At 40.6% G+C, this 27,220-nt stretch overlaps 2 protein-coding genes across 3 annotated transcripts in view; one reads left to right on the forward strand and one right to left on the reverse strand.

The window, feature by feature from the left end:
- The window catches only part of XRCC6 (X-ray repair cross complementing 6), a 71,856-nt gene extending 66,603 nt beyond the window's left edge, over positions 1 to 5,253 (reverse strand). Inside the window, exon 1 of the mRNA XM_075286835.1 lies at positions 5,222 to 5,253. The gene's annotated coding sequence lies outside the window, so the exon portion shown is untranslated. The remainder of the gene's footprint in view (positions 1 to 5,221) is intronic.
- The window catches only part of PMM1 (phosphomannomutase 1), a 131,303-nt gene continuing 106,037 nt past the window's right edge, over positions 1,955 to 27,220 (forward strand). The window contains exons 1-8 of one of the 2 annotated variants that reach the window (XR_012717458.1): positions 1,955 to 2,305; positions 12,671 to 12,788; positions 17,082 to 17,158; positions 19,232 to 19,323; positions 20,568 to 20,667; positions 21,810 to 21,885; positions 22,497 to 22,612; positions 22,723 to 23,538. Coding sequence is in view for 1 of the 2 variants with exons in the window: in XM_075286877.1 (XP_075142978.1) it covers positions 2,225 to 2,305; positions 12,671 to 12,788; positions 17,082 to 17,158; positions 19,232 to 19,323; positions 20,568 to 20,667; positions 21,810 to 21,885; positions 22,497 to 22,612; positions 22,723 to 22,845 (783 nt within the window). In the remaining variant the exon portion in view is untranslated. Of the gene's footprint in view, positions 2,306 to 12,670; positions 12,789 to 17,081; positions 17,159 to 19,231; positions 19,324 to 20,567; positions 20,668 to 21,809; positions 21,886 to 22,496; positions 22,613 to 22,722; positions 24,144 to 27,220 lie in introns of those variants that run through there. The other variant, XM_075286877.1, reaches the window with a different exon arrangement.

Below are 27,220 nucleotides of genomic sequence, written 5' to 3' on the forward strand. Positions count from 1 at the left end.
ATTTTTCCTGTTCGGTAAACGCCGTAGCGGGAAAAATGGTCAAAAGTGCCAAACCGCCGTTTTTTCACTCTTTTGATTCTGATAAAAATTTGAATAAAAAGTGATCAAAGCAATAACATTTCCCGAAAATGGTAGAACTAAAAAGTACACCCGACCCCGCAAAAAAGGACGCCCTATACATCCCCGTACACGCACGTATAAAAAAGTTACGGCTGTTGGAATATGACGACTTTTCAAAAAAAAAAAATGTTTTAACACAGTTTTGGATTTTTTTAAGGGGTCAAAATGTAAATAAAACCATATAAATTTGGTATCCCTGGAATCGTAACGAAACACAGAATACAGGGGACAGGTCATTTTGGTTGCACAGTGAACGCCGTAAAACCAAAGCCCCTAAGAAAGTCGCAGAAATGCATTTTTTTGTCAAATCCACCCCATTCAGAATTTTTTCCCTGCTTCCCAGTACATTATATAGAATAATTAATGGTGGCATCATGAAGAAAAATTTGTCCCAAGAAAAATTAAGACCTCATATGGCTCTGGGAGCGGAGAAATAAAAAAACTTATGGGGTTTAGAAGGAGGGGAGTCAAAAATGAAAAACCAAAATCAAAAAATGCCATCGACGGGAAGGGGTTAACTTCAAATACCTCTGTCCCAAAGTCACTATGTAAAGTTTCTCACAACACCGTATAGCAGCTCAAATACAAAGTAACTTCAACACAAAAGTCTCACGTGTTCTCTGAATTACAGCAAAAATAAGATACAAACTTACATTTCATATCCCATCCCTTATACACAGTACGAAAACCTTACCCACACCTGTATATACCCACTTCTACAATCACCGCAGACGAAGTCGCGGGTACCAGCTAGTTATATCTATGGAAACGCCGGTGGCTTTCCCGTAGATATAATGTTAAGAGAAAGTCCGTGGAGGAAAACTCTGAACTTTCTCTTAAAAGTGCTGCAGAAAGAACCGCAATATGTTCACACAGTGGTTCTTCCCACAGCGCTTTAGTGCTGTGGATATGGCCCGTGGGGCCTTAGCCTTATATAGCGATTTGCTGCATGTTATCTTAGCCTAAACCTTCCAGTGTTGCCCTGGTACTTTGTTCAACAAGATTGCTGTAAAGAAATGGAAGCAAAGAAACCATACAGAGTCAACATAGGTAAATACATTGAATTTAACAGGTGCATGCAGCCTTCTGTTCTTTCTACATATCCATAGATAATATATTGGTCCATTTTGTGAACCATATTTGCCCCCCTTTGTCCTTAATACACATACTGTGTCCAAAGATTTCAGGAGTGCCCATCCCCCTCTCACAACACTGTTACACATTTACAATGCTATGCCTTTGGGAAAGTTTTCAGACACATTCCTGTGAAAGAACTGGACTTGAAGGTGATGTCTCTTCTGATCAGTTGTTACCTTTCTCACTTGTCTGTTGATTCAATGGGGACCCTTGAAAACAATAGTGCCTGTTACTCTGTACCATATTATTTTGGTGCCCCTTCCATACTATCTCCTAATCTTGCCTTAACCCCTAACCTCAGGATTGTATCTCACTTTGTTCCCTTCCCAGGATCATATCATATATATGTGGTATACAGTGTACCCAAAATGAATACTGTCATTCAATGTACATATAAAAAATATCTCCTTATAATACATTGTGCTTTTTTACGTAAACTATGAAACCACCATATTCTGCGTACAGAAATAATACAACCTTCTACTATATACACATATAATACTTCCATATAGTATACACAAATATCATACTGCTATTTACTATACAACAATCCCCAGCAGTTCTCTACTACGGATTTACAGATGTTTGCGTCCTGATGTTATCGCTCAGTAGTGCACGCTGTACATGGCTTGTGTCGTGTGTTTGTCAGTGGAATGATGAAGAGACAGCGTGTCCTGTATTTTTGTTTGGTTTTTGGGTTTTTCTTTGCATACAGTAGGTGTAAGGTCATAGTCCTCTCTACGCAGTGACCCTTAACCTACTTGGCTCTGGTGTTTTTGTGACATGCTGCAGGAAGAAGTCTGTGCTACGTGATGTCTATCTTGTTTACCATTACCATCTGACTGTAAGGCTGCGGTATCATTGGCCAGGAAGGCTACCACACCTCCCATCCTCCTGAACCAGCCTCTAGCACACCCACATACTTCCATTCATTGCACAGGCAGCGGCCTCTGCAGATGGAGAGGCAATGGAAGATACAAGGAACCAAAAGCAGAGAGACATTCTGTGTCTCTTTGATGTGGACGGGACATTAACCCCTGCACGAAAGGTATGTGATGGCCATAATACTATTAAGACATCAAGCACACTACAAGTTAATCTCTAATGGGCCTGTAATGAAAACACTGTTGTCAGATTCACACGATGAATGAAAATTTTAGCACAGATAAGTCATGGTCCAAAGACGAAGAATTAGAATTACATTGCGGTTACAGGTGGTTGTTTATTCAGATGGTGAAGAACTCTCATAAGATCTTCAGGTCAGTTTAGATATTTCCATCCTGTAATACCAATTCCTTTCCTACATTGTGATGCGGTGATTCTACTTTGTTATCTTCAGGTCTCATTCAGATAGCTGAAACAGGGCAGAAGTTTAGGGTCTTTATTAACTGAAACTAACAATATTATTGGACTCCATGAAGCTCAGTGGATCATTAGATCTGAGAACGACTGAACTGAGCATCTGTAATAGAAACGCTAAAATGTGGATGAGTATTATCTGAACTAAGTAAAAGTTCCTTTTCTTAGGACAACTTACTGCCCAAACCACCAGACCTTCTTAAACAACTTGATATTCTTGGGATGAGTTCATGAGTTTAATAAGGACAGCATCTGCATGGAATTTGTATATTCTCGGTTTTTCCAAGAGTGTTCCCCGGTTAGACTAGATTCAGATGACCCAGTTTCACCTATGAAACTCAGTCCACGTGTGTGCTAAATTTACCAGTCTGATGTTCATGTTGGGAAGGGGACTCCTAGCAGTATAGCTCTCTATGACGCTAGGACTCTGCACGGGACAGTATGTTGCTGGGGGGCAGAGACTCCGACTATAGTACAGGACAGTATGTCACTGGGAGGTAGAGACTCCTAGTATCATAGATAACCATCTGTTGAGCATACTCATATTGCCGAGACGTAGAGGACTGTAAGGGTAAGTTCACACAGAGGAATTTGCTGTGGATTTGGGGGTTGATTCCCTCCCCAAATCAGCGGCAGAATCTGCCCAGATTATTATTCACCGGCAGGTTCTGTAGATTGAGACTCCCTGCTTATTACATCCATTCATCTGGGCTTAATCAGCAGCAGAAAGTTGCGACTGAATGCTAATGCCCTGTATCGGCATCTTGTTGTGGGTACTCCATGGCTGGAAAACGGCAGCGGAAAATGAAAAGTAATTCCTCTTCATTTTCTGCAGTGTGAATTTACCCTAACCCTGCATATCAGGTTCATGCATATCAACTCGAAAACTCTTCTTGATGAGGGATATTTTCGCTAATCTCTGGTTTGTTATCTATAATTAAATTAGTATATACTTAAGATGTATGTGTATGCCACCTGATATGAAGGGCAGAAGGGACTAAACTATCCCCAGACTCTTCTGGCATCGGCTTATCTCCACTAGAAGAAAAGGATTGGGCAGTCTGATCCTTATCTTCTCTGACATCTGCAATTGGGTGAGAGTCAAAAGGTTCCTATACACATTAGATGCTCGACTGGTATATACAGTACATGCTGCTTTAGCTGGAGTGTGTTTATATAGGGTTCAATAGCAGGAAAGCTGATAGCAAGCACTACAGCCAGAGCACCCGTGTAACAGTTCCAGTCAATGTGCCCTTCATAAAAGTTGCAGTTCCCAATAGTTATCATTGTGAAGTAGTGTGCCTTGTACAACAGGAAATACCATGAACAAAGACATAAATGGGTGAATATCCTACCACTAAACCGCATTGATACTGATGAGGCAATAACATGAGTGTGTTTTTAGTAGGTGCTCAGTAACTTCCCTTTCTTTAGCTGATATTTTTTTATGTCTGGAAGTGTTTTTCTTGGCAGATGTGAATTATAACTGCTGACATACACAAAGACAGAAGAGGGGTTTAGTGTACTTTTGTAGATTTGCTGTGCTGTGATACATGAAGACATTAAAGAGGTATCCCAATCAGATAACATTACTGACCTATCCTTGGAGAAGTCCATCAATATTAGGTTGGTGGGGTCTGACTCTGTGCACCCTCACTGATCAGCTGGTGCATGCTGCAGCTCCTCCAGTGATCACAGTTGCAAAATGCCATCAAAGTCCATAGCAGCTGTGAGTGGTATTAAAGGTTTCCCATTCGCTTCAAAGGGGATACGGTAATACCACGCACAAATCATGATTATGTTTTGAAAGTGTGAGCAATGAAGGGGATGCCTCATTCATAAAAACGCTGTAGCCCATACAAACAGCTGATCATCATGGGTACCAAGAGTAGGTCCATTCATCAAATATTGATGCCCTATGCTGAGGAAAGACCATCAATCTTATCTGGTTGGAAAACAGCTTTAACTATAGAATAGTGGTTTATATACTGTACATACTGTATCAGGATAATCAAAAAAGTATGAAATAGAAAAAAAAATGATAGAAGTTACAAGTTGATACAAATAGAAAAAACAATAGATTTTTTTTTTTTACGTGGTATTATTGGTCTAAGTACAACTGGGTGACAACTTATGGGAGAAATAATGACGCTGAGGTTAGGGTCTGTGACTAAAGAAATAATAGGGCAGATTGAATAATTGGGTCTCATTTTTAGACATTACAGCGCACCTGAAAATGCAATAAATGTATCATTTTGACTCATGTTATACTATACTACATAACACACCTTTTAGATGCTTTTGTTTAACTTTATACAATTGTTTAGGTTGGCCTAGTTTTTGGAACAGTGAGGCAAACATTGTCACACTTTAAAGTATAGCTGCCGCTTCATTTGACTTCAGGATAAGCTGTTATATATATGTACATATGTAGTAGTAACACTATTTCTGGTAGGATGCTAGATTTTAGTTCTTTTTGAGCTGGTGAGTGGAAACTATTTGCCATACAGTGCACACAGTGAGTACAGGAGAATCTGCTCTATAAAGTCCTCTCATTCAGAAACAGCCCCAGGAACATGCAGGACCTATATAGAGAAGTACTGACCTGTGCTGATGTGAGTAGAGTGTTTTGGTTGTGATAGCTTTCATTCCAAGTCTTTCTTTTCATATCAGCTGCACTTACTGTTTACTCCTCCCCCTCTACTCTCCAATCTTCTATAGACATGACATGTTATGCAAGTCACCTCCAGACAAATTTAGCAGGGATCTTCTTACTGCAGATTAGCAGAGGAAGGAGGAGCAGGGAAGCAACCTGAGGATCAGACATTGGCATTTCTGTCTGATAAGAAATATCACAAAGTTTCTTATAATTGCTTGTATCATTAATTTATGCAGAGCTTGTTGAAATGACTTGTCTTGGCACATTTGAAAACAGTTTGTCTGTTGGTAACCTCAGGTTTTTTTGGTATATTTGTTTAATTAATAAGTCTAAATCAAAATGTGATATTTTACAACAAAAATGCACCTTATTTAGGTGCAGAGTTAGCCAGACTCACAATCAGAATAGTATGTGTGGGCCATTCGTCCTATGTAGAAGACCAAGATGGCTAGAATGGCTAAAAATATAACCATGTTTTTACTATTATCACATCCTGTGTGTATTGGAGCATCCAAAATACTTTCTCATAACCATAATCCTAGTCAAACACAGCCATTGATAACATAGCGCACAACATCATTAAGCAGAGAATACAGCGATATATCAAATCATTTTCCATCATGGCTGAGAGATTTTACATGTAATTACAAGATGATATTCTGCTTGGCTGCATATATTCAGTGCAGGCAATGCTTTTCCTCTGTATCTTTATTACTCATCCTAGTTTATCATGTATAAAACATAAAGGTAATGTATTAGTGCCAATGTTTTTCATCTATTGGTTATACATCTCTGTTCACACTGACATTATATTCAAGTCTATCACCCATTTAAATAAGTAGATAAAATAAGTCATCACATGCAACATTGCTTCAATTTTCAGTATAATTTATTAGCTTTTATAAGAACATTGCATACAGATTTCAGAATTTGAAACTGCAATATTGTGACATACTGGGCACATGTATGGCAAAAGAAAATCCGGCTTGCAAACTTTGAGCCATTGAAGTCTATGGACACAACAGAATATATAACAAAAGATTTTCTTGACAGCATCTGTGTATCACAGACATGACTTGAGCCTCACTTGCTCTCCAAGCCTTATGTATTCAATTGGATCTTTACTGCATTCTGCTGTTTTCTATAATCTGTAGATTTACCTTGTCAGATCATAATTTATTGCACAGGTTTTGTCCCTTTTGCGTCAGCTATCTAATCTGTAAACCAAAATGATCCATGCTGGATTTATTGAGCTACAACCAATGACAGCAATGCAGTAAAATTGTTACAGCGCCTTCATTGGTCTGTAAAGTGACGAGCTGCTTGCTGTGACTAGGCGTTCTGCTTACCTTTGCCTGCAGTGACGTCCGACCTTTGGACTATTCATTACTTTGTTTTTGTTATTCATCTGGTAAAGGCGTCGTCTCACCTACTTATGCATCATATGTTTACTAAATGTACAGACGCATGGTAACTTTTTAACCAGTATTATGAAATATGTGCTGATAATACATTGATAATGTTTTCTGCATATCTACACTACATACATAGTAAGCTAGCTATAGCCAGCCATCAATCACTATAGAATAGTTTACGGCCAAAACAAGCCTGACAAATGAAATCAATTAAGACTTAGATATATTTTCTGGTATAATCTATTAATAATTCATAGCCAGAGATGACATAAGCGCACTCTTCACTCTCTATTACTGCCTGACAGAATAGTAGTTACTATGTGTTTGTTTCTGGGAAAAAGAAGTTGTCACTTTTCTTCCCTCTAATTTACTGTCACCTCTCCTGACATGTCTTGTATTTACTGTCATAATACAATCCTGGAACATCTTTTCTTGTAACTCTACTTTGTACAGTTCCTGTTATTCTTCCTAGAATGTTCTGAATGAATTAACAATTTGTTGTTACCATTCTCCTTGTCAAAAGGATGTGTCCCTACACAGACAGCACAGATAGGACGATGCTGGACTTTGTATGGGCACCCCCAATTTGTAACCCCTAGTTGTCTATTTACTTATAACATTTTAGCAGGAATAACAAAGTAAAGTGTCATGTAGCGATCTAAAGAAAGATCTGTAAAGACTCCAGTATGTATACCTCTATAAACAATGCATCCTATCCTACTAATATCCTATCCTACTTCCTATCCTACTAATATTATAAATGTGAAAGTTTGGATGTTTGTGTGTTTGGATGTTTGTTATTCAATCATGCAAAAACGGCTGAACAGATTTGAATGAAATTTGGCACATACTTTTTATCCCGGTAAATGACATGGTTTCACTACTCTTATGAATTTATGTTCCCATACTATATTACACTGCTCTTGCAGTAACTTATCTCAGGTCCCAAATCTGTTATCTCTCTATGTAAACACTCAGCTAACCCTCAGTGGATTGTGTACTACATTTGCATATTATCTGATTAGCTCCAGGCAACATGCTGACACACTGACATGGGAAAACACCTTTAATCCAAATTGGCAGTGTGCTACTTTTAAACATGCTGGGAAAAAGAAAATATAATTTGTTACAAAATTCTAAAATAACAAGAGCTATGAAGGTAGCCAGAAGTCACAGAGCTCTCCTCAGGTGGAGCTGACGGGGATCATCGTGCCAACAACACACTCATTATATGGCATCCCAGTGAGCTTCTGAGATGCCAGAACAATCACGGGCACAGCATGAGGAATGTGTTCAGTGGCAGTCCAGCTTAACAGCTGCTGAAACACCGGAGCAGGTGGATCATCAACGCTAACAACATGCTCATTATATGGAGTCCCAGCGAGCTGCTGAGATATCGGGACAATCACAGGCACGGCGTGAGGAACAAGTTCAGCAGCAGGACATCTTAAGAGCTGCTGGACGCCGGAGCAGGCAAACTATCAATGGCAGGAATTTGCTGAATATAGACAGATCATCGACGCCAACAGCACGCAGACGAAGTTGCAGGCAGAGACACACACACACAAACCACAAACAAAATACACGAGTGCAAAACTGGGCAATTGTTATAGGGCCAGTACGCAAACAAAAAATGAAATATACCCGTGCGAAGCCGAGTCCTCCTGCTAGTATAAAATAAATTGAAAAAGCAACATTGAAATAGAAGGTTGTGTTGTCACCTGTCCCCCTGCTGCTGCTATATTTCTTGAAGAATCAAGCTGGTTTCGCACTACCGATTATTGAATATGAGATCGGATATCAGATTTATCGGTCTTTACATTATGCCAGGAGACGGACTCCTAGCCTTATTGTTATCGCTGACTCTTTGCTACACTCTTTCCTGCACTGCAATAACTATAGCACACAAGGACTGAGTATCACATCTAACATGAAACATGAACATAACATGAAAACAGCCTGAGGCCTCACATAGCAAAAAGCAGCTAGAAAAAAACTCTACAGGGAAAAAAATGCTATGAAAGCCATTGACTTTGGCAGCAAAATCTGGAACAAAAAAAAGTTTGTTCCAGATTAATCCCATTTTATTCTTCTCGATTCCACAATTCTCCTTCTCCGCTCTCTGAAGTGAACTGCATGATTTCCAGCAGCAAGCTAACTTTAAAATGAATGATCAGAAGTCAGAGGCCCTAAATATCTGCCTCCCCTGCACTCTGATACCCTCTTTAAAGAGTTTGTTCCCATTCTGCTGGGCACTGGAAGATATTAAATACCTGGGTCTGAGAATCTTCGCCAACCTGTGCGAACTCTTCCCGCTGCACTATTTATGATTTATTTAGTGTTACAGGGCCAGACCAGACCATATCAGATATGCAACACTGGTCCAAAGACCTTTACACCTGGTTCAGGCTCTGTGGTATCTATAAAATGAATGTTCTACTTTCCTCCTTTATACTGTATGTTTCAGATGAATATGTATTCCCTTAATGTTCTTCACAGCACTATCCCATGACTTGCCTCCTAGGCTAGCCAAATCACTGTTATATCTTCCTAAGTTACTTGGTCTTCATTATGCCAAGAGGTGCTATGAGGCTGCTCTCTGTCAGAGGTTGATGGACAACTAACGATGGGAATCTCCCTTTTCTGTCCCCTGGCTTGACTTCTCTCTCCCAGCTGCCCTTAGGACACATCTGATCGGGCCTACACTAGATGTCTCTGTGTAATCTCTTTAAGAGGGAATCAATTTCAACCCCCTTCACCCCTGTTTCCAATACAGGAAAATTCCACTTTTGCTTCAGGACTGGGCCCTGGGCCATTCTGCTCTTGGCGAGAGGCAGACATGTTTCGACAAAGAATTTCTGATGTAGATAGTCCTGGATTCTCTACACAGATCGGGAGGGCTCTACAATTGTCACACTTCCTGCCTTCCCTTGCCTCCCTGGAGGAAAATTACAGACCGCTGACTCTGTTTTGAAGAGGTTTGCCCTGGGATAGGTAAATATCGCCGTGCTCTGTCAGAATTCTACCTGCTTCTGATCTTGGTTTCCTTTGCCCCCCCAAAGCAGTAGGATTCTGGAATTCACTCACTGCACATCTTCTATTACTAGTAAGTATCAAGCAGCAGGGTATAAACTCCTGACATGCTGGTACCACATCCCCTCCAAGTTGCATATGATGTTCCCACATACCTCCCCTCTCTGCTGGAGGCAGTGGTGTAACTACTGCCATAGCAGCAGAGGCAGCTGCCAAAGGGCCCGGGACATTAGGGGCCCGGTGACAGCCGCTACCACTGCTATCATTATACTCAGGGGTCTTTTCGGACCCCCGAGTATAATGATTGGCGGACCGGGAGAGGTAAGAAACATAAAAAACACTGTTACTTACCTCTCCACGATCCTGCCAGGCCTCCTTCCTTGTTGTCTGACGACTCTGACGTCACATGAACCCGGCCTGCGTCCCGGGTCATGTGACGTCCGACGTCATTGCAGAAGGATGGCAGCGGAGGCCGACAGCGTAGGAGCCGGGGGACAGGTAAAAAACAGTAGTTTTTTATGTGTTTATTCCCCCAGGTCTCCGATTATTATACTCTGGGGTCTGAAAAGACCCCAGAGTATAATAATTGTTTATGGGTGTCCACAGTGGGACATAATACTGTGTGCAGGGGCCACTATGGGGGATAATAGTGTTTGCAGGGGCCGCTATGGGGGATAATACTGTGTGCAGGGGCCGCTATTGGAGAATAATACTGTGTGCAGGGGCCACTATGGGGGATAATACTGTGTTCAGGGGCCACTATGGGGGATAATAGAACGCGCAGGAATGCGTAGGAGGGGGTCGGTCGAGGTCTTCAGCGTCGGTGTCGGTCAGGGGGGGGGCCATGTCAAAAGTTTGCCACAGGGCCCCACCATTCCTAGTTACCCCACTGGCTGGAGGTATGGATCCCCAGAGGGCAATCTCATCCACATCTTCTGGTCGTGCCTCTTACTGAAGCTCTACTGGGACAGAGTACATCTTATATTTATAAGAGTCAAATTTCCATACCAAGCACCTGGGCCTTCTTCCTGTTACATGTCTCCAATCTCTCCCTAAGAGCTTACTATTAATCCCTTAAGAATTTTGTAAACGTGGCCAGAACCTGTATTCCAACCCTCTGGCTGTTCTCCACTCCTTCCACCTTGACCCTTTAGATTTGTAAAGTAGAGTAGATCCAAAAAAAAGAGGACTTTATGTCATCCCTCTGGAATACACATGACTCCTTTATTTCTGACTGGCCTCCCAAGTCGTTTTCAAAGACTCGCAAGATTACCGAGACCTTATGTGGATCTGAGGGATACTAGGTGGCCAACTGATCTAAACCCTCGTCATCCCCTTTTTTTTCTTTTTCTTCTTCTTTTTCCTTTTCCTCTTATCTACCCTCACTTTCCTTTATATTCTACATTTCCCCATCTCCAGGATGCAAAAGCGCCGGTAGTTACCTGTATTGAGGATGCCTGTAGTTACAGAAGGCATCTTCCTGTTATTTTCCTATGCTCTTTATTGTTATTTGGCCTTTAAGCCTTTACTGTTCCTTTATGCTGATTGTAAAAAACCAAAAGGACCGCGCTCACAGGTCAATAGATTTATTGGGAAAAAACTGGAGTGCACTCCAGTTTTTTCCCAATAAATCTATTGACCTGTGAGCGCGGTCCTTTTGGTTTTTTACATTTCTTTCACACCTGGTCCTTTCCTATTGGTGTTCCTGTGACGTGCTGCTCCCTCCACCTAGTCATCAATCTTCTAAACGTAACTGTGAACGGGATCACAGTCACATTAGGTGAGAGGCCAATCAGGTCTTTTTGTCACTTGTGGGTTTTTCAAATTGCCACAGAATATTTATGATTATCTGCACTATGAGTGTGCTCGGTGTCTACTTTTTGTTCTAGTTCCCTTTATGCTGATTGGCGCTCACAGGCACATAACACTTTAGTCTACATACCGTATATAATTCTTTTGTTCGACTGTTTTGATTTCCTGTTTATTGGAAAATTGAAATAAAGATTTTTATAAAAAAAACGATAATGGGCCTTGGACTGTTAATAAAATGCATCATTGACTTCTGGGCACTTCTGAGAAACACTACACAATGATGCCAATACATATTCACGTACTTGAATAGAAGCGGAACTTTCCATTATAAAACAACTCCAAGGTTGTGTGTCTGACGTGAATGTAGATTAGCTGCACAGCACCATAGTGAACACACATAATGAGGGTCCATAAGGTCAGCGGACTTTAGCCTTCCTGCTAGGAAACAAAAATTCTCATTACTTAATTCATTTTTGCCATTCTACTTTTATTACAAACATATAAATATAAATATTCACACAAACGTCAAAAACAGCCGCTGGACATCCATTTTTGTAATGGCCGTCACATGGACGTTTTTAGTATGCATTAATTACAATGGGGCTATTCACATGTCTGAGATTTTTTATTTCCAACAAAAATAGAACATGTCTATATTTATTTGTTTTCACAAATCCCTGAATAGACTCAAGTTTTTAAGGAATCCATTAAAGGGCCCCTTCACACGGCGTAAGCGCTCGGCTCATTCCGAGCCGTACACGTGAGCGCTTCTAAACACTTCCCATTCACTTCAATGGGAGTGCTCCTTTACGAGCGCTCCCATTGAAGTGAATGGGAAGTGTTTAGAAGCGCTCGTGTGTACGGCTCGGAATAAGCCGAGCGCTTACGCCGTGTGAAGGGGCCCAAAGGCTGAAGCCCCATGTTGCAGAAAAGCTGCTTGCTTTGTTGCAGATTTTGCTGCGTTTTTTTGAGCCAAACCTAGAATAGGCTACAAATGGAATGAGAAATTTAAAGGAAGCTCTAATACGTCTCCTTTCTGCTCAACCACTCCTGACTTTGGCTCAAAAAAATTCAGCAAAATCTGCGACAAAAATGAATTGAAAACAGGTACAAACTTGTTTCTTTTCTCTGACAGAAAGTAGACCCCGAGGTGGACCTGTTTTTAAAGGAGCTCCGACAAAGAGTAAAGATTGGTGTGGTGGGTGGATCCGATTATTCAAAGATTGCAGAGCAACTTGGAGATGGAGATGAAGGTAAATATTTGAGCTTACAAACAGCATTGTTGGATCTGTGCCCGAGATTTCAGGATATCGCCAGTAATGCAAATATATATGGGCTAGTTCTGTGCAGTCACATTGTTACAGCTGATACATCAGCTTCACCTGAATCTTCATTACCCGAATGGTGTTTGCAGAAATCTAGAAACACAATCCTGAAACAACCCTATTCAGATATATGATATGGAATTGTAGCAAATCTGCCATATGTGATCATACCCTTCGCATTGGTGTTTGTGATGTAGATCCAACACATCCTTGATTTTTGTTGTTCTGGTTCTTTGATGGAGTAGAACAACAAAAATCTCTGGCACTGATGCAACCAAGTCTAGCAAAGTACATGGCAAAGGGGTGGAGAATAATATTCAGAAGAAAAACTAATAGGAGTGTTAATTTAAGGAAACTATTAAGTGGTGCTATAATCTTCCAGAGGTAGAAAGGTAATGTGATGTTCTCATTCTGGCCCTTTTCTGCAGCTTTTCCACCTTTTGGCTGCAGCTCGCTACGTGCGGCGTTAACCTTGGGGTGCTTTCACGCTACCATTATTTGAGTGGACTATAATAAAGGTAGTGTGATCTTCCCCTTGGACTTAAAAGGATAGATTTCCTAATAGTGTGGAATTATTAGACAATGCAAACTTAGACTAACTTAGCCACAGCCCAAAAAAATGCGGTGGAAATGCATCACTTTTTTTCTGCAACATTTTTCATTGTGACTTAGCAGTTTTCCTCTGCGGACTTTCTGCCTCTATTATACCTATACAGAAAGCAGCATCTTTTCTATAGGTATAATTGACATGTTGTGATTTACAAAAATGTCAGCGTTCTTGAAATTGTAGCATTTCCGCTGCGGATATTTTTTTGCAATATTTGGGTGGGATTAGCCAGAATCCCATCAACTTTGCAGGTACTGTAAAATGCTGTGGTTTTCGCAACATAGGGCCTGGGTTTAAACAGTCTTATCAAAGTATGTAATGCTGTTGGTATATCCATCTCCTATCAGTTGACTTAGTTTACTCCAGAAGAACATGCCAAAATTTGGTGAATTTATTGGTGCATGATGTTGCAACTTAGGCCACACCTACTTATAGTGAAGCCACGCCTCTTTCCCCACATAGCCTCACTTTTTGATACAAGTCATAAGTGATTAAAAACACTTGATAAATGTGGTGCTGTTATCCAGAGCTTTATTTACAATACTGCAGACCACATAAGTGAATTTTCCCAGCATCCCTTGAGTTAATCTATATATATATATATAAATCAAAATCTGTAGTAGTCTGCTCTATACAAATCCACAGTTCCCACCCGATTTGGGTGAAAATTGGCATGCCTGCTCTTCACCCACAGGAGCAGAATACTGTGCACGTTACATCTCGTTAGCGTCCCCCGTCATGAGATTTGGGCCCCCCGAAGTTAGGCCCTATACATATAATGGGGAAAAGTGAAGGTGAAAGTGAAAGTGCTGAGGGGAAAACAACAGTTTTGATTGATAGGGTCAGATCATAGCGATGGCACCAATGAGTCGCTGCTAAAGGGGCCCCACCACCACACAGAACACACAAAGACCATATAAACATCACACAGATAACACACATACACCAACCCGCAAGCACAACACCACACAAATGCCACAACACACCACACAAACACCAGACCACTCTAGATACACACAACACAAACACCACCCCAAAAAATACCCCGACATCACCCCATAAATAACACAGGCAGCCCACACACACACACATGCACAGACCACACACGCATGCAAACACACTCAGATGGATGCACACTACGCACACGGACGAACAGAGCACATGTGTACTCACACACAACTACCGCACGCATGTTCACTTGCACTGCCTACGCACAACACATGGATCACATGCGCACACACATACATATACATGGACCACATATGTGCATGGACACATGCATACATACACATGGATCACACACGTACATGCGCATACATATACACGGGCCACACAAGTACATGCACACACGCATACATATACGTGGATCACACGCTTACACACACACATACATGCATGCACTGACAAAACACATCTAGTATCCTTAGTGGCTGCTTTCACACTGCAGTATTTTTCACAGGCCTCCAGGCCATGGATTTGGCAGTTCCATAGACTTCTTTGTGCACAAAGCTGTGAATTTTGCAGGGTCCATAGAAGTCTATGGAGCTGTAGAATCCACAGCCCGGAGACCCGTGAAAAATACTGTAGTGTGCAAGCAGCCTGACAGAATAGCAATATTGGTCAGGTGAAAACTGCCTCAAAATAAGATTGTCATTATTGCTTACTATACAGGGATCTTTCATCACTGAAGCTGCTGAGGTAAAGGGAAAGCTGAGCTCTGATTTGTTGCTATGGGCAACTACACAAGTCTGCCTATAGCTAAAGCCCACATAGTGGAAACGCAACTTTTTTTTTGTTGCAGATTTTGCTGCAGTTTTTTGAGCCAAAGTCAGGAGTGAATGGAGCAGAAGGGAGAAGTATAAGAACTTCCTATATATTTCTCATTCCTTTTGTAGCCATTCTTGATTTTGGCTCAAAAGACCGCAACAAAATCTGCAACAAAAAAGCTGCATTTCTGCAATGTGAGGCCTCAGCCTGTAAGGCAGTTTTCATTACTGAGATGTGAGCTCCTTCAGGTCATAGTAATACTGTGTGAGGCTGCTCTGTATTTACTCTTCATCCTATTACATCTCTTATCAGTGTCAGGTGAATACTAAAGGGTCATAGTTTCATAGCGCCAACCGTCCTGCATTTCACAGGACAGTCCTGATTTTAGACCTCTGTCCCGCACAGCTTACTACATGTCCCACTCTTCCCATGAAGTGTTTTGCTTATTAACAAACTTTCCCCCAATCACCATCTGCTCTTATAAAAGATAAAAAGTTGTAACTGGGATAAGAGTGGGTGGTGATCGGGAAAAGTCTAACTACTCTACTCAGAAGGACCTGTGTGACATCAGACGGTTATGTGACTAGGTAGACGTGTCTTTGTATCCAGTGCAGTGCAGTCCAGGAAGAGATGGAGAGATGTGTTGGCTAAGGTACTGGGGAGGGGGGAGATGTGAGATGCAGGGTGGACTGTGTGTGAGGGGAGATGTGGGATGCTGGGTGGACTGTGTGAGGGGGAGATGTGGGATGCTGGGTGGACTGTGTGAGGGGAGATGTGAGATGCAGGGTGGACTGTGTGTGGGAGAGATCTGGGATGCAGGGTGTACAATGTGTGGTGGAGAGATGTGAGATGCAAGATGGACTGTGTGTGATGGAGAGATGTGAGATTCAGGGTTTAATGTGTGTGGGGGAGATGTGGGATGCAGGGTATACTGTGTGTGGTGGAGAGATGTGGGGTTCATGGTGTACTGTAGGGTGCATGGTGTACTGTGGGGGGAGAGATGTGGGGTGCAGGGTGTACCCAATGAGAAATGGATGACAATGGGCAGAGTCAATTTAGAAGTGGGTGGAGATAAATTTGCCGCAGCCCGCCAACATTTTGTCCCTCTTTCTGTCCTTTAAAAGTTGGGTGGTATGTAGTTTATACTAATAAACTACATAATATGTATTGAATATCTAAAATCAATAAAAATGTTGAAATAAAAAAAAAAGTTGTTGTTCACATTAATGTTATGAGTCATAACAGTCCATAACTTATGACAAATTAGTAAAATGCCAAATAAGAAACATTTAAAGTGGAAAAAAAAGATTTACTGTAGCACTCTTAAAATGTCAATTTCAGTGTGACACTAAAAAGTTTACGTTTGCTAGCATAACCAACAATTTAACATATTTTTTGTGAGCAAAGCCGCAGGTATTCTACTGGTATATACATAGAGCTTAATCTTCATTTTGTATTGTGATAGTGTCATTTGTAATGCAGACACTACAACGTAACTCAAGTGACTTGCAATACCAAGCACAGCCCCTACACAATGGCCTCTTCAACTAGCTTATCCTGGGTGTTGGACTCACAGATCACATATTCAAGTCTAATATGTAAATTACAGAAAACCCTTTTATGCTAGGTTAGATGTGTCTGTCATCCAGTTTACTGACTAGTTCCAATAGAGACCAGCAGAACTGTGAATGTAGCTCTGGGATATATAGTCTGTAGCTCACTGTTGGCGCAAGATAATGAAAGGATTAGCAAAGTGGTTCCAATATTATCTATGTATCATGCTTATATGTGTTCCTACTACAGTACTTACAGTGGTGGTCACTTATATCTTGTGTCTTTCCATGCAGTAATTCAAAAATTTGATTACGTATTTGCTGAGAATGGGACCGTTCAGTACAAAGATGGCCGGCTTCTATCAACACAGGTAGGAATACCATATTTCCAAATACTACTGCAAATAAGTACTGATGTCTCCTTCCTTGCTATTTCTCAAGATTGGCTCAAGATATTCCAAGATGTGTGGTGAGAGAAGAGCAGCTTTTAAAAATAACAACAACAAAAAACCTTTAGTGTTACTCTGTGAAATGCCTGGTTACTATCAGCATCACCTGCCACCCTGACAACTATGCCTAGCTCATTTATATGCCTGATGAAGGGCATTTATGCCCGAAACGTTGCTTCTTGATCCAAGGAATAATTGTTGATCTTTAAAGGGGCTGTATTAAAATGTTTGGATCCTGGCATTTGACCTAAAAAAAAAGCAAGCTTATCAAAATCATTTAGACTGCTGTCCTACTCTTTTTTGTTCAGTTACAAACACAGTATGATATCATATATAATTTCTGGGTACACAAAAACATACAATGATTCATAAAGACTTAAGCATTCAGTGTCATTTACGTTATTATTGAAAAGAATGTATTTAACAAATGGGAGGATTCCCAACAGGAGAATCACACTGTATGTGTGACAGCCAACATGAAACAACCAAAAGGCAGAAGGCACGGTGTGACTGATCAGGGGGAAGAGACGGTGTAGACAGTGCCCCCAGGTCATACAGAGAGATACAGTCCAGGGTCAATAGCTCTTGGTGGCATCTCAGAAGTACCTACCCAGGGCCCTCAAATTTTAATGAACCTGTCAGGGCACCCCCTGGCTGTGTAGCTACTAATGTGTTTTGTTGACAAATGACTGGCTTGATGGAATACAATGTGCCGGAATAACAGTGCTAGTACACATGCTGGTTTTACTTCTGCTAACAGATGCTTATTTATACTCCATAAATGAAAATGACTAACGCTGATCAAAAATGTGAACACAAGTAGTTTAAAAAAAATCATACATTGGCTTTAGTAAAATGTATATGTGTAATAAAACCTCTAAGCTAAGGTCCCACATAGCGAAGTGCAGCAACAAAATACTGCGGAAAAAAGGGGTGGAAACACATTGCGTTTTCTATGCAATGTTTTTCATTGCGATTTCACAGACTTTTCCTCTGTGGACTTCCTACCCCTATCATACCTATATGGGGAAAAAAAGGCAGCATTTCCACTGCAGATTTGGACCAGTCTGACCATTTTTCACATCCAATTTAATTTGTATTTAACGGAGTTATCAACTTTCTGCTATTAATGGCCTTACAATAGTCTTTCAATATTGGATCTATGAGGATCAAACACCCAGTATCCCCACAGATCAGGACTGCTGATCCCAGTAATGTTTGCATGCTGCTCTCTCACCATGCAAAGTGTAGTGAAGCCCTGTCCAATAGATTTTAATGGGGCAGCACTGTAGTACCTAAAGCCACTGCTACACTTTCTAAGGCATGTGGTCAGTGCGGCTCCTGGCATGTAAACATTACCGGGAGCTGCGCTGTACCGGAACAACTGATCTTTGGAGGTCCCAGGTGTTGGAACCTCATAATTCTAATATTGATGGCCTATCCTAAGGATAGGTCATAAATATTAGAAAGTGGATAATCTCTTTAACAGCCCGTTAAAAAATGGATAATTTTTTTATTTATTTATTTATTTATTTATTTATTTATTTTAACCCAATCCACTGATCTGTTTTTAACATTCATCACTCAGATGCAAATACATTTGGATAGACATTAAAAACAGACCCAGTGGCTTATATAGGCCGTGTTCTATTTAGTGACAGACATCAATCGGTCATAGGGTTTCATCGCTCTGAACTCGGCCATTTGCCTGCGTCCTAAGTCTTTACAGGTTTTTAGCCTGGTTTTCATCTACCGTATATGATAGGAAACATGAATGTATTTCAGAAGGTGGCAGAGATTTCTATACATTGGTGGCACTTTATCAGCATAAAACAGAACAGATTTTTCTAATCTTGTTAATTCTGAATTATAAATATGAATACATTGAATCAGTTCATAAGGATTCTTTTTATCCTGTATCTGTAATGTGCAATAAACATAATGCCTTTGCAATATATCATAAATGTTCATAACACACTATTATATTTTTTCTAGGCCATCCAAAATCATCTTGGAGAAGAACTGCTACAAGATCTCATAAATTTCTGCCTCAGTTATATTGCTATGCTCAAGCTGCCCAAGAAACGGTAATGAAATGTATAGTGAATCCAACTCTCTACATCAGAAAATGATGCGACTGTCTCATGGAATACAGTGCACAAAACACAAACAAATGTATCAAACAGCGCCCACAACTCCAACAATGTCTTGGACCTTTTGTTATATAAGGTTTGGACTGGTCATCTCAGGCACATGTCTATCTTCACTAGTAAATATGACTCCTTGCAACTTTTTAGCATCTTTGTCTCAACAGCAAATATAAAATATAGTAGTTTGTCGCAGAATCAGGCAGAAAATATGACAAACGGCCTTATAGAAATCCTGCAGGTATTCTCAGAAGTTATTTTCTTCCTGATCATTTCCATCTTTGGCTGGTTAGAGAGTAAAGGGGCGGGGCTTAACAAAGGAGGTGTGGTTTAATGTTATTTTGTCCTACTGCAGACAAGGCACAGCAGGAAGGTTCCTGATCCAGCCAGTTGTCTTACAGTTACACATGGGAGGAGGGAGCACCAGGGACACAGAAGGAAGATTTCTTTATATGGTTTTTTTTTTTTTTTTGGGGGGGGGGGGTTGTTTTAATATGAGTTAAAATAGGACCAAGGGAACTGATAAGATGAGTGTGGGATATTTTTGTGCATCTTCTGTGTTTCTTGTTCATTTAATAAATAACTCGCTTTGTTATACATGTGAGAAAGTCAGAGCACAATAAGGAGGATTTTTTAAAACGGGTGCATACTGACCCTGGTCAGTAGTTACCAAATACAGCACCATACATTTGTTCAACAGCTGTACTCTGCATCGCAACTCAGCCTGACTTGACTTGACTTGACTCACTTGACCTGGGACTGAGCTGCGATCAGACCATATGACCTATGAACCGGACGTTGCATGGCCTGTAAAGCAGAAGTGTCTCTCAAGGAGTGCTTCTTCAAATAGGTGATATGCAGGGTCTCAGGTGTCAGACCACCACATATCTTTAATTGATGAGCTATCTTAAGGGAATGAATCCTATATCATTATAGTAATTGGACTTTAGAATAAGATGACACCTGGCATAGTTTGTCACTGCCAGTACTGATTTTACAGTGTCAGAATATACAAGGGCAAATCACATGTAGTAATCCCAGTTGTTGGTTTATTCAGAAATGTCTAGTACTAATAACAGAGTAACACACAACATAGTTATACAAAATGATCCTTCAGAATTGTTATATGATATGCAATATGCAAATATGTGTTATATTCCACCATTATACTTGTCATTCTACAGGGGGACATTCATTGAATTTCGGAATGGAATGTTGAATGTTTCACCCATTGGCCGTAGCTGCAGTCAAGACGAAAGGGTTGAATTCTGTGAATTGGATAAAGTAAGTTATTAAACTAAATATTACATGCTAAGATAGAAATATTCAATAGAGATGAGCAAACAGTAAAATGTCCGAGGTTCGATATTAGTTTCGAGTAGCCCCTCAATATTCGACCACTCGAATCGAATATCGAACCCTATTATAGTCTATGGGGGGAAAATGCTCGTTTCAGGTGTAGGCAATGTTCGATCAAATTATACTTACCAAGTCCATGAGTGAGGGTCGGGCTGGATCCTCCGAGCAGTCTTCTCCTTGCAGCATCCCCGCGGCGTCTTCCGACTCTTCATTCACTCTGCCAGGCATCGGGCCTGGGCAGAGCCGACTCCGCATGCCCGCACTACAAGCGGACATGCGCAGTCGGCTCTGCCCAGGCCCGATGCCTGGCAGAGTGAATGAAGAGCCGGAAGACGCCGCGGGGACGCTGCAAGGAGAAGACTTCTAAAGGTAGGAGATGAACCAGCGTTGATTGGCCGACTGTATAGCATTCGGCCAATCAATGCTGATTCTGCATCGAACTTTTACATTCGAACAGCGAGTGGTACTCGATCGAGTACGAGTATTTTGAATACCTTAGTATTCGATCGAATACCTACTCGATCGAGTACTACTCACTCATCTCTAATATTCAATAATATCTACATATATATCTACATATATTTACTCTGTCTATTCTAAGTTTATACCATCTGTTAGTTGGCTAACATTCAGCCAGAATTTTTGTATGACAAAACTTTGCAGCATTTTGGGGCTCAAACCAGATATGCTAAGATGTGCCAAGTTGTTCTAGTTCTAGTGCCAAGTTCTAGTTATAACTACAATAGTAAATGTGGGCCAATGGCTCTGATTCATTATTGCTTATTGTGATGTTATCAGTCTTGTATTACTTACTATAGAAAAAAGTATTTCTTATCCTGGAACATTTTGCGTTGTCGTCCTAAAATGATGAAACTGAGTTTCTTAGCTTGAGCTTATAGACGTCTTCCCATAAAGATCCTCAGGAGCCGAGTACATACACCATCAATGCCTGTATTGTACAGTTTCTTAGAAGTCAATTGTAGAACAAGGTAGAAAAATAAGCAGATTGATCATGTCAATGAACAACAAGTATGGTCAGTCTCTTATCACTGAATTATTGTTTGCAGAAAGAAAAAATCAGGGAGAAATTTGTGACAGCTCTAAAGAAAGAATTTGCAGGGAAAGGCTTACGTTTTACTAGAGGTAACATGAATGTTTCCCTTAATTTTACCGTATATTCATGTGTAAGCTGTTCTCATTATCCTTTTATGGCTGAGTTCACACTGAGTTATTTGGTCAGGAATCCGCCTCAAAATCAGCTTAAAAAAAACCTCCCAATAGAGGCTTGGGAGGTTTTTTTTGGAGGTTGATTCTGAGGCGGATTCCTGACCAAAAAACTCTGTGTGAACTCAGCCTATATGTTAGCCCATGTTTTATTTTTCAGTAGTTTATTTATACTCATTGTCAAACACTGTACGTAGTTTAAAGGGATTATTTCAGAAAAAAAGCTTTGTAAGGGGTTATTCCACAGATATCTACGTAATAGATGATAAATGTATGATCAGTGGAGCGTCACTGCTGGAACCCCCATAATAACTGCAAAGGTGGCCCCAAGCACCTCTTCATGAGGCAATGGAAAAGTGCTTAACACATCATGTAAGATTTATACAGCAGAACCAACCTAGCAATTTACCCCAAATATTAATCTTCTCCTTTAATATTTGGAGTCTTCCCTCTCCACCACTTTATCATTTCCAAACACCTGTCTCTAAAACCTGACTGTACCATATTGATCTCTGTTCCTATCGCTCTAGGTGGAATGATCAGCTTTGACATTTTTCCTGAAGGTTGGGACAAGCGTTACTGTCTGGATGTTCTGGAGGAGGAACGGTTTCTAAGCATTCACTTCTTTGGCAATGAGACTTCCCCGGTGAGGTTTAACTCATTTTCCCAAACTTTTTGAATAACAATATCATAAGCCCCAAGGCTATGTAAACCATTGATGTGCAACTGGTCACTCAACCACTATATTCTTTACAGGGAGGTAATGACTATGAGATCTATATTGACCCAAGGACAGTTGGACATACGGTTGAATCACCTGAGGACACCGTACGGAGGTGCCGGCAACTCTTTTTCCCAGAAAGAAACAATGAACTTTGAAATGGCTTCCTTAGGTTGTATTGCGAACTGGACCAGTGAATAATGTATAAATCCTTTCTGCTAGAAACATCTAACCATCGCTGTGGACTAGGGTGGACAAGGTACCATGGATCATTGTGATCACTGAGGAATTCCTAGCAAAATCCGGAACTACACATTCATTGGCTGACTCAAGAAGAGTCTCCAGTATTTTGGCATTAAAGAACAACTTAAGGGATTTCATGAGATGCTTCACTATTATTAGAACTACTGTAGATGAGAAACAGTAATGTTACAGAAACAATATATTAATGACATGCTCTCACAGATTTACCCCAAGTGCTATATATGCAGGATAATACGATTTTGGGGCAACACGGTGGCTCAGTGGTTAGCACTTCAGCCTTGCAGCACTGAAGTCCTGGGCTTGAATCCCACCAGGAACAACATCTTCAAGGAGTCTGTATGCTCTCCCCGTGCTTGCGTGGATTTCCTCCCATTCTACAAAGACATGCTGATAGGAAAAAAATGTACATTGTGATTCCTATATGGGACTCACAATCTACATTTAAAAAAAAAAAAAAAAAAAAGATAATATGATTGTTTACATACAGCAAATCTAACATTATGGTAATCACTAGAATCGGTTGTGTGGTGTAATAAATGGTGTTTGCTTGTATTTGTAGCACATAAGCCACATGTACACACATCTATGTACTGCATGTCTAACGTACAACGGCCATCTTTATATTTGTTAGTGTTCATAACCTGTCATAGTGTTAGTTGTTGCTACTTAATATTTTGGAAAATGCTTAGTGTCAATGTAGTTTAGCAGTAAGTTTATCAACATTTTCTATACTGCAGTTACTTATTTTTCTTCTTTAATGTATATCTTCCTCTTACGTCCCTTTGTTAACCCCACAGATCAAAATGGCTTACACTTCACAGGTCACCAATATCCTGTTCGTACACCACATGTCCTGTTTGCAGCGCAACTCCATTCAAATGAATGTGGCTGAGCTGTAATACCAAGCATAGCTCCTATGGTGCTGTACTTGGTGAAAAGTGAAGAGGCCACAGGTCTGATACAAACACTACAAGTCTCTTCAAACTGCTGAAGAGTTGGGGTCATCAGTATTGAGGGGTCCCCACTAGAGATGAGCGAACAGTAAAATGTTCAAGGTTCGATATTCGTTTCGAGTAGCCCATCAATATTCGACTACTCGAATCGAATATCGAACCCTATTATAGTCTATGGGGGAAAATGCTCGTTTCAGGGGTTTCGATCAAATTATACTTACCAAGTCCACGAGTGAGGGTCGGGCTGGATCCTCCGAGAAGTCTTCTCCTTCCAGTGTCCCCGCGGAATCTTCCGGCTCTGAATTCACTCTCCTAGGCATCGGGCCTGGGCAGAGCCGACTGCGCATGTCCGCACTACAAGCGGGCATGCGCAGTCGGCTCTGCCCAGGCCCGATGCCTAGGCAGAGTGAATTCAGAGCCGGAAGACGCCGCGGGGAAGCTGCACGGAGAAGACTTCTAAAGGTAGGAGACTGCATAGCATTCGGCCAATCAATGCTGGTTCTGCATCGAACTTTTCCATTCGAACAGCGAGTGGTACTCGATCGAGTACGAGTATTTCGAATACCGTAGTACTCGAACGAATACTACTCGCTCATCTCTAGTCCCCACCAATCTGATATTGGTATTTCATCAACTTCTTAGTCTCTTAAAATCCCTTTAAATTAATAAAAGGGGTTTGAGAAGAAGATGCATGTTCACATATGCACGGAACAGAAGTAATAGCAGTATGTATATATGCTCAATTTTACCCAGGAAAATCCTGATATTTTTAAATAGGGTTGGAAATTGCCAAAAAATAATGTATAAATATAAAGTCAAGATTTAAAAGTAGAACATTAAATGAATCTTCCAATGACACAACGACACCAGAAACAGATCCATTGAATACATTGTGCACCAGTTTACAATTTCTTTGTTCTTAGATACCTCTTTTGTGCTAAAGTAAAATGGCCATGTCTGAAAACGTTTTTTTCTTATCTTTTATGCCCCTTATATTGACTTATATGTAAGATATAACTATTTTCTGTAGAATGCCATTATTAACCATTGTTCTATTGTTTATATTGCTTTTCCACTGTTTTATCTCAGTATTTTTCCTGCAGCTTTTTTGTGCCTTTACCTTTCCACAGGTTGTGTCTGGTATTGTAGCTCAGCTCCATTTTGAAGTGAATGTGGGGATAAGCTGCAATACCATACACAACCTGAGGACAGGCATGTCACTGTTTTTCCAAGGAGGCAGCCATGATTTTTTATTCATGCGCAAACCCTTTGAATAATACCGGCATTGGATTCATTCCAGAAACTGTAGCTACAGCTCAACTTCACTGGAGGTTTTCTCCTTATGGGACAAACTATATTAAAATCATATAAACTAGATATATAAATTTGCGTCAGTGTGGTCCAGTAAATGGAACTTTAGGCCTATTGAAGGATTGTGAGAAGGGTGAAGTGAACAGTAGAGTTTTCTAGTAGAAGTTGAGCCAGTAATTTTAGTAAATGAAACCTATATGTGTAGCCTGGGAAGCTAAAACCAGTAAACTGCCAATATATAAGCATATAATAATTTGGGACCATATTTATACCACATGCTAACTGTGGTTATGTCTACTGCGGATCCCATTATAGTCTATGGGGTCTGCAGGTACCTGCTTTTTTACGTGGCTTAGGTTTCCAAAAGCAGGTGTGAACCTCGCATAAATGTGCTTAGAAGGTATCTAAGTAACTCAGTGTTGATAATAGGGAACCACTTATTGCCTTTTTTCATTGCAAACCATGTGCCTGAGGAATGGAAGAAAACTGATAAACAGATATTTAGAAGATGCTATATGTGAGAGTTTGTAAATACACACGTGAAGTATATGTAATACTGGGAATACATTTTATATTTGTGTAAATGCTGCTAAAAATACTTTAGAAAAAATACATTGTCACTTTATTGCGATCTGTGAAAAATAAAATGATTTATTTGTAAATGTACTCTATTGTAATTTTTTTTAGTCAGTGCAACAATGTTACAGAAAACGCAAAATAATACACATCATCACAAAGGTCAGTAAGGCTAGGTTCATATCTATGTTCGGTTTTCCATTTGTGGGGGTCCCATAGACTATAATGGATAATGGGAAGGACCATAGATTAAAGAGGATCACCGCGCTCAGCCAAATGTCAAATGGATAAGCTTTATTTCAGTTGGAGGAACACTACGCGTTTTGGGTACATGTCCTTTTTCAAGTGTATAGGCTTACTTGCGTCGAACTGGATGCGCATACAGGAAGAGTAATAAAGACATTCCACAGCTGCCACACTTCCTGATGGACACTGTCACTGGTCTAGGCCTTCCATCCCCCACATGCACAGGATCAACTGGAGCCACTCTGACAAGAATTGGGGGGTAGTGGTCTTCAATCGACTGGGATGACCGACCTGGCCACTATCAACTGATAACTGACCAGTTTGCGAACATGCTTCTAAATCTTTTGAGAGAAGATTGAGAGGAGGAGAAGGGAGACTGGGTCATCCTCTAGTGCTACCCTAGTAATGTCCCTGATGACTCTGTGAACTTCATGCCAAAACGGGAGGAGACAAGGGCAGTTCCAACAGACATGCAGAATTGTACCCGGTCCTGAGGAGAATCGCCAGCAGAGATCAGTGGTCGATGGGAAAATGCTGTGGGACTCTGGACCACCTGCACACTATCTTGTAGTTAGTTTCCTGCCCTTAACAAGTAATGGAGAATTTATGGCAGGATCGGAAGGCAGCCAGTGACACGTCAGGTGAAATCTCTCTCTCCCAATCGGTTACGTAAGCAGGTAGGGGAATCTTTTTCAGCTGCAAACAGGTTTTGTCTTTTTTTTTTTTTTAACACTGATGTCTATGTAAACAGATGACCAACTGTTGCATCCGTTTGCTTTTGTAATATACAGCTGTAGCAGTGTTAACCTGAACTTCTGCAATTGGCTGCTGCAGCGTGATATTTTATCACAGAAGACTACAACAAAACAATGAAAAGTCATTGAAAAATATTTTTCAAATGACTTTTTATTGTTTTTTTTTTTTGTTGTCTTCTAAGATTTAAGGTAATTAGAAGCCCAGCTCAATTCATATTATTGTAAAAGAGGATAAGCTATTTTGATGAAATGGTTTATATGTTTTATTTATGTTTACACAATGTGTTAACGTGGAATCATGCACACATACCTTGTGGGAGGGGAGAAACACAGTTCTATATATTTGGGTGAGGATTGATATGTGACTTTTTCCTGCCTACTCTAAACCTGATGAAGGGAATCCCGAAACACATTGTGATAGAAGTGGC

Source organism: Leptodactylus fuscus, chromosome 9, assembly GCF_031893055.1.
Source record: "Leptodactylus fuscus isolate aLepFus1 chromosome 9, aLepFus1.hap2, whole genome shotgun sequence".
Taxonomy (NCBI): Eukaryota; Metazoa; Chordata; class Amphibia; order Anura; family Leptodactylidae; genus Leptodactylus; species Leptodactylus fuscus.